Source organism: Pagrus pagrus, assembly GCF_965226575.1.
Source record: "Pagrus pagrus genome assembly, chromosome: 6".
NCBI lineage: Eukaryota > Metazoa > Chordata > Actinopteri > Spariformes > Sparidae > Pagrus > Pagrus pagrus.
The window spans coordinates 10,956,462-10,971,984 of record NC_140190.1 but is presented as its reverse complement, the minus strand read 5'-3'; the positions used below and the strand labels follow the sequence as shown (position 1 = coordinate 10,971,984).

Genomic DNA, 15,523 nt, shown 5'->3' with positions numbered 1-15,523 from the left:
TGTGTGTGTGTGTAAGTGTGCGTGTAGGACCCAGACATGCCCTACAGACTTTGGCCAGCCTGGTCCCAGGGGAGCAGACCAGACATGACCCCGGTGAGAGCCTCTTTTCATTTAGGGAGGAGAGGACAGAGAGATGGACCGGGGCTCCGCTCTCTGCTTTGAGATGAAATGCTCCGCAGTGTGAAGTAAGAAGACGTTCGGGCGTAGTTAGTGTGAGACAACCAGCTGTGGAAATGAGCCTTTTTTGTGCTGAATGTATTTTTTTTTTAAGACATAAAGGTCTCGAGGCTTTTAAGTGGCCCATTCGTGTTCCTCTCGTTTGGTGGCTGCGTGGTGAGCTGCCTGACAGGGGCCAGACATGATAATGAGGGAGTGTGTGTGTGTGTGTTCAAAAGATGGTGAATAAGACTAAATAAATGGACACATGAAAGCCTGACGGCTGCATAGGAGACGGCATTTTTATCTGTCTTCAGGTTGCGGTTACATGAAAAAGAGAAATCACCTTTTTCTCCCACACGAAAGACAGTGAACTGAATGCTTCAAAAAAAAACAGCAGGGCGAAGCAGAAAAAAAATCAAACCGGTTTTATTTAAAAGGAATCACAACAAATGTCAAATAAAGATCCATCTCTGTTCTATTAGTGAAGCATTCAGCAAACATATAAAAACTCGAGCCAAAACATCAGAATACTGATCATTTGGTTTCCATGCTGATATTAATCCACATAACTGCATTAAAAAATAAGAAAAGAGCAAATTTCAACAGCAGCACTTGAACTTGAAGACCTCCTCCGGCCAGCGCACCAAAACCTCTGTCACGGCGTATTTGTTCGATGTCGTCAGGGTGAACCGCTGAAGCTGTGTCTCGTCACAGAGATTCATTAGATAATAATTAATCACAGATACTTTGGGCTGGTCTTCCCTGCTCTGCGCTCTCTCACTCAAATCCCCCCCAAAAAATCCACATTTTGAGACACAAGATGACCCCTTGTGGACAACGAGGGGAAATTCATCAAAGTAATATTTTGCCAAGTTGAATAATGCGAAAAGTAAAACACACAGAAATCCAGTGCACAAAGAGACAGTGCAAAGCACATTTACAGGTATAATGAAAAACAAACACTTCTCAATAAAAAAAATGTAATGCGAGGGTTGTTTTTTCTTTTTTAGGGAATATCCTTTGAATATTTAGACTCATTTATTACACTCTGTCTCGTATATTTCAAAATACCCTGAGACAGTGATGGCAGTGAAGCTCAGTGATACCTACAATATGCAGTTACCAAATGAAGCCCTTCAAAAACAAAATGACACCATTTTTATATGACTTAAATCAAATTAGATCCAGTATAGACACACACGTGACGTCTTTGGCTGCTTCAGTATTTGATTGCATTCAGGGCTGTCACGATATCAGATTTTCACTACAACATTACTGTGGCCAAACAAATTCATAATAACGACATTGTTGCGATATCTATAGATTTTTTTTAATGAAATGTGAACAATCAGATCTATCTTTGACTTTTTTTTGGCAATTAAATTATTCTCAAAATTCAAGTGTAGGGAGGTGAAGAGAGTCTGTAACCATAAGTGTAAAAAATAAACAATCAAAGCCATGAATAAAAGATGAACAAAAACATTTTCACGGGATTATTCGCCCGATATTGTCACATGCGTACTATTAAATATACTAATCCAATATCGCGACACCCCTAATTGCAATGCAAAAGGACGATAATTAAACACTTTGGTCTTTCGTTGAAGTAGACTGTCGTAACTTTTGGTATTGATGGAGTGAAGTAAATGAATGAAACGAGCATCATCTGCAGGATTAATGAAACTAAAACTTCTCCGAAATCAAAGTCTTACAAACAAGCACAGAAAAAAGCCATTTGCCCAAAGAAACCCACATCCACGTCCCTGATACAAACTAATGCCCAGAATCTTTTTTAATCTGTCTGTAAACCAGCTATACACACGTCCATATATGCGTTGAAATAGTTTTTGGTTTGCTGTAATTGTTCCTCCTGTCTGTACTCGCCATGAAAAGATTTCCTGCTTAATACAGCTGGACATCAGAGCTGATAAGAGGCTTCGACAGTCTTTGAGATATAACATGTAACTTTTCTGCGTTAAAATGTAAAATATACAAGAAAACATGTACTTTTCCTTACAGATGAAATGTATTTTTAAAGATACAACGTGCACATTTCTGAATTTAAAATGTCTAAAAACGACTAGACCTTTGTTTGATATATTTGGTTGAGTACTTACTTATATTATCCTAAAAGTTTCCAACAATTTTCAAACCCAGAGAAATCTGTAATTTCACTCCTGACAGTATGTTTCATTTGGTCCCCTGGTAACCTCTCGGAGAGTCAGTGAATGAGGCTAAACACAACGTGAATAAAACCTAAAATGACCTCGCGTAGATGGATTTTCATTGGCAAACGTTAGTAACGTAATGAGTTACTTGTTTTGATTGAGAGACCCCTGGTACCAGAAATTCCCCACTGTGCATTTAAATCAGACAAATTAAGTTGACATCTTGTTGAGTTACAATGTTTTAAGCACTAAACTCCCTCTTCGTGCTGCTCTGCAAAGCACACTGACTTGCTCCGGTGTGATCCCTCCACCGACTCTCAGCAATGAAACAATAATTTGCATTGTCTAAATTTTAACAATAACAAAGCTAGTCCCTCATTTCTAATTTTAGAGTTAAGTGACCTTTTCATGGACCTACAGGACAGGAGGAACAATTACAGTGAGCAGAAGCTGTTTCAATGTACACATGAGCATGTGAGTGTTGTAAATGTTTTCAGACAGACTTGAAAAAAATGTGAAGTTATCCTTTAAAACACATAGTGTATTCCCAAAAGCTGTTTTTACGAGGGGGGGGGGGGGATCATGTCACAGATTTTGGCCGTTTTGGAGAAATTCAGCTGGTCCCGACGTGCTGCTGTGACTAACTGGTAACAGAACAAAACCAACACATTTCAGATTGTATGTCTGACTCACATGAGCGCCACGCAGAAAACTAAACCTAACCAAACAAAAAAGCAAATGTCTGTATGCATCTGTCTCCTCATGGGATCAATCGAGTGATGCAGAGAAAATTCTTCATCGCTCGCGAGAGAGACCAGCTCTGTGTGAGGAGACAAAGAGAGGCGTTCCTCTCTGGGATGGTGGGGACAAATCGACCCCATCTCGCTATCTTCTGTGTTTTATCTGTGTGTGTGTGTGTGTGTGTGTGTGTGTGAGAGAGAGGACTGGTTTTGATAGAAGATAGCTGATTGAATAGGAGATGGTGTTAGACTGCAGCAGCCAGCTATCTCTGCCACCCACCACTTATCTCTAACTGCCCTCCTTCATCCTGTGGGTAGCCGGCTTTGGGAAACTCCTTCGTCTCATTGGCCGGACGGGCTTCCGGAGGGGTATGGCGAGCCGAATCGGGGTTGCTCATTGGCGAGTGCTGCCTGAGGTGGTGTCGAGGAGGGGAGGTGGGTGAGGACATGTGCTCAGGAGAGCTCCGCTCTGATTTGATGCTGAGGTTGAGGGAGGGCAGATGTGGAGAGGTGGAGGAGCAGGACTGGGAGGGGAAGGAGCACCCTCCGCTGGACATCCTGGAAACAACAAGAGGAGAGACAAAAGAAATGTCTGAACATCGTCAGGTCTGCAATTATATCTGAAGTGCATCAGGGGCAGCTCGATGGAGATAAAATCAATGAGAGGACTGTTTGGGAATGTGGCGTTTGAAATTCATCCAGCACTGGATTAAACATTCACCACAAGGATACGTCTAAATATAAACAACAATAAACAGATGTTATCTATCGACATTCAGCAATGTGTGGTTTCATATTTTATGGAGAAAGTTCAATTTTAACACCACTACATACAATTTTCCACAATAAAATGTTGTTTTTCTTTGTTTAATGCATATCTTTTATTTTTTAAATGTATTATATATATATTAGTATGTGAATACACATTTCTTTTCCATCCATTTATAGTATTATAACTTTCTTTCTCAAGTTGTCTTTGTTTTTACTTTACATTCTATTTTTTTCCACTGTATTTTTTTGTATTTTCTTTTTTGTCATGATTTTATTTTATTTTTTATTTCTTCTTCCTTTTTCCTCCTATGTTCTTTTCTGATCTTTTTATTTATTTCTTTTCTATCCATATATTTATTTTTTTCACCCCGTCTCTTTTAATTCTGCTTTTTTACTTCAACTCAATTTTTCTATTATTTTTTTTTTACTCAACTTTTTTTATTTTTTATTTATTTTTATATATGTGTTACTCCACCTCTTGTAATGTTGTTTATTTATTTCAAAGGATTCAAAGGCTTTATTGTCATATGTGGAGATAAACAATGTATCGATGCGATTAAATTCTTAGTTCACTATGTCTCTACCTAGTGCCGTAACAAACACATTACACATATGTACTACACACAAATTTAAAAAAAAGAAAGAAAGTAGAAAGGAAAGGTATTTATCTAGGTAAAAAAAGTATTTATTTATTTATCTATTTATTTATTATGATTGCGGTGATACATTATTTCCTTCCTCTTCCTTTTTGTCATCCTGTTTTGCATTCTAGCCGTTGACACCTGTTGTCAGTGATAACTTCATTGTCTTCTGCAGCCACATTAATGGTTTCCTCAGGGCTGATGATTGCCATCATTTTGAGCTATGTGTGTAAAATGTGACAGTTGTTAGTGCTGTTTCGTCCCTGATGAAGATCTGATTGATTGAAACGTTGCACAGCGGGAGTGAACTGCTGAAGCAAACACTGTGCGGATACAACTTTCTGCCATGATTCCATATTTTATCCTCACAGAGGAGCCTTATTACGCATTAATGTCCTTACCCTGGGCTTATATGAGGCCCGTGGGGCTCCTGAGGCGGCTGTGCTTGCTGCCAGGGGTTCACTGCTCCTCGCTGTAGACTAACTGAGTGATAAAAACCAGGTTGGCTGTACTCTGGAAGGAAAGAAAAAACACAGGTATAAATTAAAATGTTGAAAAAAAGAGGCCACAGAGATGGGATTTAATAAACCTGAATCACTCAGAGGATAGTTCGACATTTTGGGAAATACACCTACTTGCTCTCTTGATGAGAGTTATATGAGAAGACAGTTATCACTCTGTCTGCACTGTTAGCACGGAGCTACTGCGCAGCCAACAGACGGTTAGCCTAGCTTGGCACAAAGACTGGAAACAAGGGGGAAACAGCTAGCCTGGCTCTACCACTCACTTATAAACATGTCTTGGGAGTTAAGTACATGACTCTTGGAGTAACTTCCTGTAATCTCGACACAACTGTGGTCTCACGCAACGTCCCGCCCCCACAACACATAACAGCCTATCAACACTGAATAATCTGAATCTGCAAAGTAACTAGGAACTAAAGTTGTCAAATAAAAGTAGTGGAGTGGGAGTATAAAGTAGCAAATAATGGAAAGTAGCTCAAAATTGTACTTAAGTACGGTACTTGAGTAAATTTTGACAAGATTCTTATTTTTACTGCAAACGTTGATCAGTTCCAAATATCGGCCCTGAAAAAAGCGCACTGGTCGATCCCATCCTGCACAAAACCCCCTAAAACCACAACTTGTCATTTTTGCACCTTCATTTCGTTTAGGTACCATTGTTTCCTCTGAACGGAGCCGGCCGAGCTGTTTTCCCTTGTTTCCAGTCTAAGCTCGGATAAGGCTTCTCACTCAGGTTGTTGGCCGCGTGTTGTCGTTTGCAGCGGAGAGGGTGGTGTCTCGCTCGGGGCGGGTGTGGGGTGAACGTGTTTTGACTGGTGGTCTCAGACTTTTTGATCCCATTATCTGTATTTACTGTACTGTATTTTTTACTGATGCATTTAACTCTAGATAGCGCCCTAAGTTCCTCTTTTTTATTGCTTGTTATCTTGGGGTATTGTTTTCACTGTGTGAAGCAATTTGTGTTACTTTGCTGTGTGAAAATGCTCTACAAATAAAGTTGGATTGGTTGATGGTGTCAATCCTCACATCTAGCTCTCAGCAAGACAGCAAATGAGTGTATTTCCCGATATGTTGTCCTTTTAAATACCTTTTCATCTGCATTGATTTGCACATTTAGCTCTCTTTTTGAATTTTATTCACCCTAATTTAACCAAGAATAGATGATACACAGCGGACGTACCAGAGGCTCCAGGAGACGGGAGGCCGTAGCCTCCCAGATTGTGACCCAGCAGCCCTGCCTTGCCCATGGCGACCATGGAGCTGCTGCCGTGCAGGCCCTGGTACAAGACAGCCCTCTGATGAACACAGAAAGTCAAACATCATTGCATATGTGCTGCATATCTGTGCCAAGTGAGTGTGACACAGAAAAACTGTGATACTGACATCTACGGGCACACCAGTTCAGTTTTAGAAGTAATGTACAGTATGTGTCACATTCACTGACATCTTTAGAGTAGATGACTCTGGGTAGTAACAGCCACTTACAGCAGAGCTGTGGTTTGCACGTGTGGCCCCCATTCCCTGACCAGCAGCGTCTCCCCGCAGGTTCTCAGGGCCCAGGTTCAGAGGAGGAGGGCTTTTCATGTCCAGAGCTCGATTCAGGCTGCCATGGGAGAAGACGGAGTAGCCGATACCTACACAGGAAGCGAAAAGAGATGTGAGCCTGTTTCACTCACAGAGGAATAATTTATTCTCTGTGATACATTCATCACCTCCCTCTGTTTCTGTCTGCAAGTGTGATAAAAAACAACTTCTTCTTTTCAGTTTGACCTTTAAACTAGTGTCAGATCTTTCTGGGCCAATGGGCAGCTGTTGTTTTAAAGTATCAATTGACCTGACAGAATCCATTCATCGGCATCAATGAGCAGAAAAGTAGCAATAATATATTTAAAACGCGACGACCGTCAGTGACATCATAATGAGTCCAAATAGTTAAAGACTGCAGAAGAGGCTGACATGACTGGCAGGTGTGATACATTCTGTACAGAAACCACAGAACTGGTTACAGCCGCTGTCACACTGGTGGAGGGCCAGTTTCACAAAACAGACATGTGTGGATTAGTGCGCACACACATGCACGTACACACACGCTTCCTGTGAGTTCACAGCCAGCTGCACAGAGGGTTGACAGTAGACATGTGAATTTAACAGCAAGCTTTTAGCCAGAACCCAGACAAGAGCTTCATGGATTTTACGCGCTAAACGTTTCTATTTTTAAGAGGAAAATGTTCATTGCTCAACATTTTAAAAAACATAGACACAAATGATAATATTCTGTAAATGTATAGTTTAAGTCAGAGGGAGGTTTTAAATTAATGGCAGTAATCATTTGCTCACATTTTTCAAATTTCAATATCAAACTTTTCTTCTCTTTTACATAAAAGGTGCCATTTTGAGCTGCAATTATGGCATATAGGATATAGTAATACACACATATACATTATAATACAGATATATACTGGTTACTCTCTATATTATGTACTGTAAAATATGTGTAATCCATCTCTTTTCATCTGTTGGTCTTGAATTTTTGAAACCCCCTGACAGATCATGCTGCGAATATTTCCCGCTGTAATTAAAATGACTGTGTTGATGTTTCACGCAGTAGGACCGGTATAAGCCAGTTCTGCTCACCTGTGTGTGGAGACATGAATGCAGTGTGTGCGTGTGGTGCAGCAGGACTGGCAGAGCCGGGTCTGGAGCTCAGAGATTTAAAGGCCGGGGGTCTGTGGGACGCCATGCCGGATCCGGAGGAGTTGGGGTAGCCGTTCTCACAGCCTGCAGACACCAGGAACTGAGCCTCCGGTGAGAGGAGCGACGGAGCCTGATGAGAAAAAAAACGTGTGTCGTAAAACAGCACAAGAATTGAAGTTCAAAATCTGTCAGCAAGTGAAGAAAAATATGTTGTGTTTGTGGACGTTTTGAGCTGTTCTGTGTCATTAAAATGACGAGAATTAGAAGAATTCATATTAAAACAGCTTCTGGTCAGCTCAGCATGTGAGGGGGTGTGTGTGTGGGAATGTGCAAAAGTAGCACGAGTGCGTGTGGACTGACATAGAAGCGCTGGCGAGCCACAGAGAGATCCATGCCCTCGCTGAGCGGATATTTGTCGGCGGCCACCTGCATGCTCTCCTCACTGTCGAGCTCAGTGCCCTCAAGACCGAGGCCCTTCCTACGCAGAGTCTAATACAGAACAGAAAGTGCGCGGGGAAAATTACCCGCAACGACAGCATGAAGATTTAGAACAACAAGCACAAATGATGCAGAAATATTCATATTAAGTACATTTCGAAACTCGTGCTTCCTGCTGTAAATGAACTGCCTGAGTATACCTCCAGTATGTCCGTGTTGGTGCGGCTCTCGTGAGGCTCGCTGTACTCTGTGTACTTGAGCAGCACCTTGTCCATGTCCGTGCTGGCGTACTGGAACAGACGGTTGGTGCTGTTGAAGATGATGAGGGCGATCTCGCAGTCACACAGCACGCTCAGCTCGTAGGCCTTCTTCATCAGGCCAAACTTACGCTTGGTGAAGGTGACCTATGGCACGAAAACACACACCGAGGTTTGTGTCATCTCAGGTTTAGATTACCGATGATTTACTGGTGAGCCCCCTCCTTTTTCTTATGCATCTTTAACTTCAAGTGGGCTTTAAATTTACATCTTATCCCTGCATTTATGCTCATTTTATAATGATTTTGTTATTATTATTATTTAAAAGATCATAAACAGTCGTTCTTAAGTTTTTAGCTCAATCTAAAGTCAAATATGTAAAAAGATTTTTGGTACAAACTTGAATATTTCCAGGAGAAATAAAGCATTTTGACCAATATGGATTAGTTGCCACAGAATCTAATATAAATATATATTTTAAAAAAGTGTTCTGAAATTAATAATTTGTCTTGTTTCAAAATAATACCGCTAAAAAAAGCTTGGAAAAGCATAACACACATGCCCAAAACTGATCCCTTGCAAATACTAGCAGTGTTGACGATGTCTTTATATAACCTAAAATCACAAGTTGGTCCCAGAAGGTTTTACAGTGCGCAGCAACAACACTGTCTATCCTCAGACTCTCAGTTCAGATAAGGAAAAACTCCAAAAAAAAAAAAAAAAAAACCTTATCACCAAACAACACTCAGCACCACAGATTAGATAGAGAGACAAATGGTATTTGCCAGAAGTCTGAGCACAGTTAAAAACATTATTCTAGCTGTTCACACTGATTCCTCGTGAATAGGTTGCAAGCTAAAAGGGAACATTGCTTTTTCGGTAACGCGCTGACATTACCTAAGTCTTTGAAGAAACTATGTAACTTCTCACTGTGAGTTGACGTCAACATTACACTGTATTTATAGTTATCTCATTCTTCCTCCATCAAGCTGATCAACATCAAATATATCTTCCTTTTCTGCTTCAGCTCCCTCCGTGCAGCCCAGTTTGTTCAGCGTGAAAGAGCACAAGTGCCATTACCGTCCTCCTGACTTTACTGTCGAATTTTTCAGATTTTGTTAAATTTACAGCTGTGGGTCAGCGTCCTGGCAGCGGGTGGATTTACAAATAATACTGCAAAACAAAAAGCCATGCATTCAGAGCTTTACTGAAGTGAAACCATCCGTATTTCACAGCTAAATCTAGTTTGGTATGAAAAGTAAAAGTAGTCCCTGTCAGTGTTTTACTGTATCTGATGTTTCTGGATGAATATTACTGCTGCATGTTGGATTCTACTTATAGCATGTATAGTATAAATTAAAGCAATGCATCACATCTTATGAGATCATCATATGCTTGTCGTGTCAAGCGTTTTTAAATAGTTTATCTATTTAAAGAAGAGGGGGAGAATTTCCTCAACACATCAAGGATTTCAAAAATCACCACGCTTGGAGATTGAATGTGAAAAGTAACAAGTAACTTAAGCTTTCAGACAGTACACAAGTCCAACAGTTGAGTAGGTGTACCTTTTTACATCCCACCGCTGCGTATCGGTTGTGTCCTCTTGGTGACGGAAAGCTCTTCCTTTCATAAATTAAATCTCACAGTCTCCCTTGGCCCTCGATATGTGAGGTCGAATGTAAAAATGCCTGCTACAATGGTTGTATAATGTAACTGTGATCTCACGACTGTCTGTTATCATTCAATATATCATTATGTGATATTTCCTCCGCTGTCTTGCAGCATTCAGAAATCATGCCGACCAGCCCCGGAGCTACGCCCCTACAATGCACGCACTTATTTTTATATCCAAATCTCTACAACTATCACGTCGCTCTCAGACTCTCAGCTGTCACAATTTCAGTGCACCGTTCTGCATCTCCTGAACCCCCTTTGCTCCAAACACGAGGTGCTAATTTCTTTGAACCATACCATAAATATGACATCAGGTCATGGTTTTGACCCTCACTGGATGTTGACTCACCTGTCTGTTCCTCTGGTCCAGTATACGAGAAATTTGTATTTTCTTTCTTCCCATTTTTTCTGCTGTTTTCTGTAAAAACACCCGTGAAAGAAAAAATAAGAATGTTACAATGACAGTACGCAATATATGTGTGACAGGCATTCATCCTGAATAAAAATAAATGTGATATTTAACACAAATGCATTTCTTTCCGCCCCTTTTAATATGAGTTAAAGGGTCAAAGTCACATTTGTGGCCACAGGGTTATTCTTGTGTGCATGCATCTACATTTTACCAACAACAGTACAAATATTGAATGATGTGTCGCTTTGCGTTCGTATAATTCCTGGTGGGAAAATTTCATCCATTTGGTTTTAAGTCCCTTCCCCCTTGGTAAAGGCAGGGTGTTTATTTTTACCACCATGAGGCGATGTGGTCTAAAGTTAGGCTGCAGGCCCAGCAGAGCACGCAGTCTGACACCCCCACAGTCTGGGTTACCCCCAGGCCAGCAGCACAGTGCTCGGCTGCACCACACGGCCCCAAGAGACAGGGTTAAAAATACAGTCCATAGCTCCTTTTAAAGGTTCATCAGGCAATAGCTAAAACCAAACAGTCAAAGGAAAACGGTGTGTTTTTGAAAGATGGATGAAGCTAAAGAGCCACCCACTCGTCTCTCATGCGTGGAAAAAAAAAAAAGCAGGAATCGGAGGGCAGAAGGCAGAGGCATGGATGGATTGTGGTTGGCTTGAGAATGTCCATTTCTGAAGCTCACACCCGCTGTTTTTCTGTTTGGTCTAGAAAACCCCCCTGTACTTTCCCTGGCCCTACAGGACCATATAGAGCTGGACACCAGAAAAACGTGAAATCTGAGGATCACTTTCACTCTTTGCATTATGGGAGACAACCATAAAGTGGCTTTTCTGCAGCTATAAATCACATGCATCCATAAATTTGCTCTATGTGTGAGTTATTCCCGTTTTACACTCCACTATCAGTCAAAGGACTGCAGTAAGTGGTAGTCTGACTCCTCTGACCTGACCGTATAGTGCTTCTCCAAAGCCCAGAGGAGTTTTCACTGGTTTTTCCCCTTAATACTGGACATGTATCGGACCCCTCTATATTTAGTTCCCTGTCCCTCCTGATGGTGCCTGAGCGGATATGGCGCCTGTGTTCCCACGACCCCTACAGTGCCCGCTGTCCCTCAACGTAAGCTTGGCACACAGGCATCTGGGGCATTTCTGAAGGAATCCACCTCTTTGCCCTTTTTATTACCTTATAAAGTCCTGTGATATCCACTGTGCTGAATATACTGCAGAGACAAGACACACCTCAACACTGACAGCTGCGGATGAACCCGTCTTTGCCAGGGCACACAGCTAATTCTTATAAGAAGAGGACCACAAAAACCAGTATTGGTCTGTTGAACTAACAACATGGCTACCACAAATAATTGAACTCAGGACAAGCTGTTCTGTTTTCTGGACCAGAAGTGAGACAATTCAACCTCATATCAAGGCATGTAAATGGTGAGAGGAGAAGGAAGTGGGACATATGTTTTGAGCAGGGCAGAAAGATCTTTATCTCAGGGTTTTTACAGAAAGTTCCTCTCCTCTCAGATAGGACCAGATCACCGCAACAGACAGCTCTGTTAAAATGCACGACTAGCTGGGTAAATATAGCTACGAGTTAGCTATAGAACTGCATGTGGTTTAGTAGGTTTGTCGAAGAAGACCTGAGGGCCGAGACAGGCAGGAAAAGCCTGGCTGTGTCTAACAAACGCATCGGCTAATTCTGGATGATTTCCCGTGTACGACAACTGTCATTTGAGGTCTGTGAACGCACGAGAGCTGGCAAACGCAGCACACACCTACAGCCGTGTGACCTTTCAGCTCTGAGGTCGAGTCTCATTAATGTGGAAATAGCTGATCCTTCACGTTTTCGTATCTTCAACTAATCGATTAATCTGCTGGTTGTTTTCACAATAAAAAATGTTAAAAATGCTCCTCACAAGTTCTCAAAACCCAAAGTTATGTCTGCAAATAGTTTTTTTTTGCCAACCAATAGTCCAGAACTCACACTCTTCATTTGCTATCACAAATGACAAAGAAAAGCAGCAAATCCTCACATTTAAGAAGCTAGAACCGGCAAACGTTTGACATTTTTGCTTTGACAAATGACTCCATTATCAATATAGTTAGCGGTAATCTTCGTTGCAGCTCTACTTAGTATTCTCATAGTCCTGAAAGTACTACCACAAGATACGAATGTGAAGCAGAATCGCTGTGTGTCCCGTGATAGTGCAATAATTGCACAATCGCACACTTGCCCCTGGGTCTCGGGCTTCTACAGGGGAAAGACGACACATTTGTCAGATGTCTTCCCAGAGGCGAGACAGTGGAAAAGACTGCACCAACGCACAGTAGCCCTGCTCTCTGACATACCCTGGGAGCTCCTCACTAATCACTGGGGACCTCACCGGGGACAACAACGCACATGCACAGAAAAACTAAAAGTTCATGCATGAACAAGACGAGATGATTCTTACACGTTTGATCAATTCAGTTGGGATGGATGTTTTTCTTACCGTAATGCATGAATGAGAAGGGAAAAATAAGTAGGGCATTTCTAGAGTACTGAGGGTTCTGCTCCGATGGTTTTCTTTCCATGAGTCATTCAGAGCACGATGGCTTCAAAGTGTTGCAAAAACATGGTAAACACGTGTGGGGATATTAGCATTAGTAGCTAATGGCTTTTACTCTGGGGCAGCAAAGCAGAAGCTCCGATATCATTTCACCATCACACAGAATTGGTGGTTATGTGAATAACTATAACACACAGATTACATCTCTCTGACAAAAATTTGCTCCAACAATAGTAATTTTTAGTTAACTAAAATGTTTTTTCTGTCTCAGCTGTCATCTGTCATACTTTTCCTACAGTCATGCATTTATTATAGACTCCCTCAGAGAAGCTGTAGCTAGCATGACTGCTGCATTACACTGACATACTGAACTCTGACTGCAACGGCAGCACTGCAGCGGTGTGGATGACTCCAATCAAAGCGGGTGTGCAACCTTGTTTTCGCTGTTTTACTCATTTTTGTCGCTCCTGAGTGAGTCACATCAAGGTCTTGTGATAAGATGTTTTGAAATGTGAAACCAGGCCCAAAAACTGTCTCCTGAAACCAAACTTTGCATGAACCAACACATGAATCCTCCCAAAAAACGTGTCAAAAAGAAATTGATGACCAAAAGTTTGAACTTTTGATTTGTCACTGGCATCCTCTTTCCATTCAAATCAAAACTGAAACATGCTTAAAGAAGAAGGAATCCCTGAGTGTAACTATATTCTTACTAATGTTTTGCGTTCTTATCTGTATAACAGAGCATCAATACACCGGGATAAACAAATGTGTGTGTCATCTTCGGGGTCAGACGGTTCATGTGCTCGCTGGGCCTTCGCAGAGTAATGGCGAGGAAATATTTGTCTAATTTTAACAGGAGATAATTGAATTGCCTTGATATTTATGATAGAGCCAGAATAGCAGAAGTACAGCTGAACATTTGATCTTTCCTCGAATAGACAAAAAAAGAAAAAAAGGTTTTCGTGACTTAAAGGGGAACGATGTTACGATATTAATGAGGTCATAATACAAAGTCAGAAATATTTATTCTATCCGTTACTGAGTAAATAAGCTGTTCTCAGAGGAAAATAAGGTCTCCAGAACACTTTTGAAGCTAGAAAGGTGGCGGGGTCCGCCACATATAAACAAAGTAAAACAGTATGAAATTGTGTCAGCCTTAAAGGTGGGCTTGTTTATTCAGTTTAATCAGTCGTGTAAACAAAGACAGTTTGTTTATTTAGGTTGTTTAGACATAAAAAAAATAAAATCTTTGAAATTTCTTCTCCAAAACTGCATGTCGCCCCTTTAAGTTGCTCTTGTGAGATGTGACACACCTTGACGAAATGAACAACACGACTCTAAATTTGTCACAAAAAAACTAATATGTTGAGCCAGTTATCTCACGCTGCCCAAAAAACACGAGAGTTATTAATGCACATGTTGAATGAGGCAACAGTTTGAAGGATGGATTCAGGGTCACGGGATTCATTTCACACATTCGGCGCTAAAAATAAAAAACGTAAAAATAAATAGCTTGAAAAAAATGTTTGCGGATAATTAGACCTAATAAATTGCTGACGTCATTCAAAATAGTACGTTTATGAATAGCCTGTCTGTCCCTGAGTTGCCACGCATCCCTGTCTAATATAGCCTCATCTATAGGCTGCGTTCAATGACACAGCAACAGGTGCGTTATTTACAGCTGTGTCATAAACACCGGCAAGGAAACCCCGCTCGCTTCAACAGCATTTAAAACAACTAAACGCTTTGAAAAACACAAATAAATCTCACCTGCTTCTGGCGCTCCTTCTCTCTGTTCACCTCCGAGTTTCAGCCACTTGATCGAGAACAAATCAAACAGGAAAAAATCGCAGATGCGGGGGAAAAAAAACAAAAACAACAACAACAAAAAGAAGCGTACAGGTGCCTCAGTGTCTTGTCTTGTCTCGTGTCCTCGTCTCGTGTTGTGATGTGCAGATATTCACCTGGTGCAGTAGTAGCAGCGGATGGTTCAGGAGCGCTGCTTTCCAACAGCTGGCTGCTGCAGCCCGCCTCTCTGTCAGCACACGCCGCCTCCTCGGCCGCGCCATTGGACGCGCTCCTCCGCCTCCAATCCGCCTGCGAGCGCGCCACTCGCTCACTCACTCACTGAAGGCTGACAGCCAGTTCACAGCAGAAGTTACATTACATGCACTTCTGCGCGGGGCTACGAAGAAAGATCCGCATTACAGAGCAGACATTTGATGTTATTGTGTCCCAAAGGAGGCTTTTTTTTTTGTTGGTCTTTTTTTTTTTTTTAAGGTAGTTTTGACTTGTTTGTGTAGAATTTCATCACTGGAGCGGTGAAGACATGAGGGTGGGAAGTGGAAAGTCTCGTGATGTACAATTTGCATATTTTCTGTTCAAAAAGTGAGACAAACAATCTATAGGTCTACAGCCCCATGTGTTGTGGGAAAGTATCCAAAGTCATAGAAATAAACAGTACCTGAGTCAAAGTGTGATATTT

The 15,523-nt window shown here is 41.4% G+C and overlaps 1 protein-coding gene across 1 annotated transcript; it reads right to left on the bottom strand.

Moving 5' to 3' along the window:
• Nucleotides 1-444: 444 nt before the first annotated feature.
• Nucleotides 445-15,085, bottom strand: mef2b (myocyte enhancer factor 2b). Its single transcript, XM_084354315.1, has 9 exons — nt 14,809-15,085; nt 10,416-10,484; nt 8,336-8,539; nt 8,058-8,186; nt 7,638-7,827; nt 6,489-6,637; nt 6,184-6,298; nt 4,881-4,992; nt 445-3,625 (listed from the first exon to the last, which is right to left on the bottom strand). The coding sequence occupies exons 2-9, from the start codon at nt 10,467-10,469 to the stop codon at nt 3,331-3,333; spliced, it is 1,248 nt and encodes a 415-aa protein (XP_084210441.1). The 5' UTR covers nt 10,470-10,484; nt 14,809-15,085; the 3' UTR covers nt 445-3,330.
• Nucleotides 15,086-15,523: the final 438 nt, after the last annotated feature.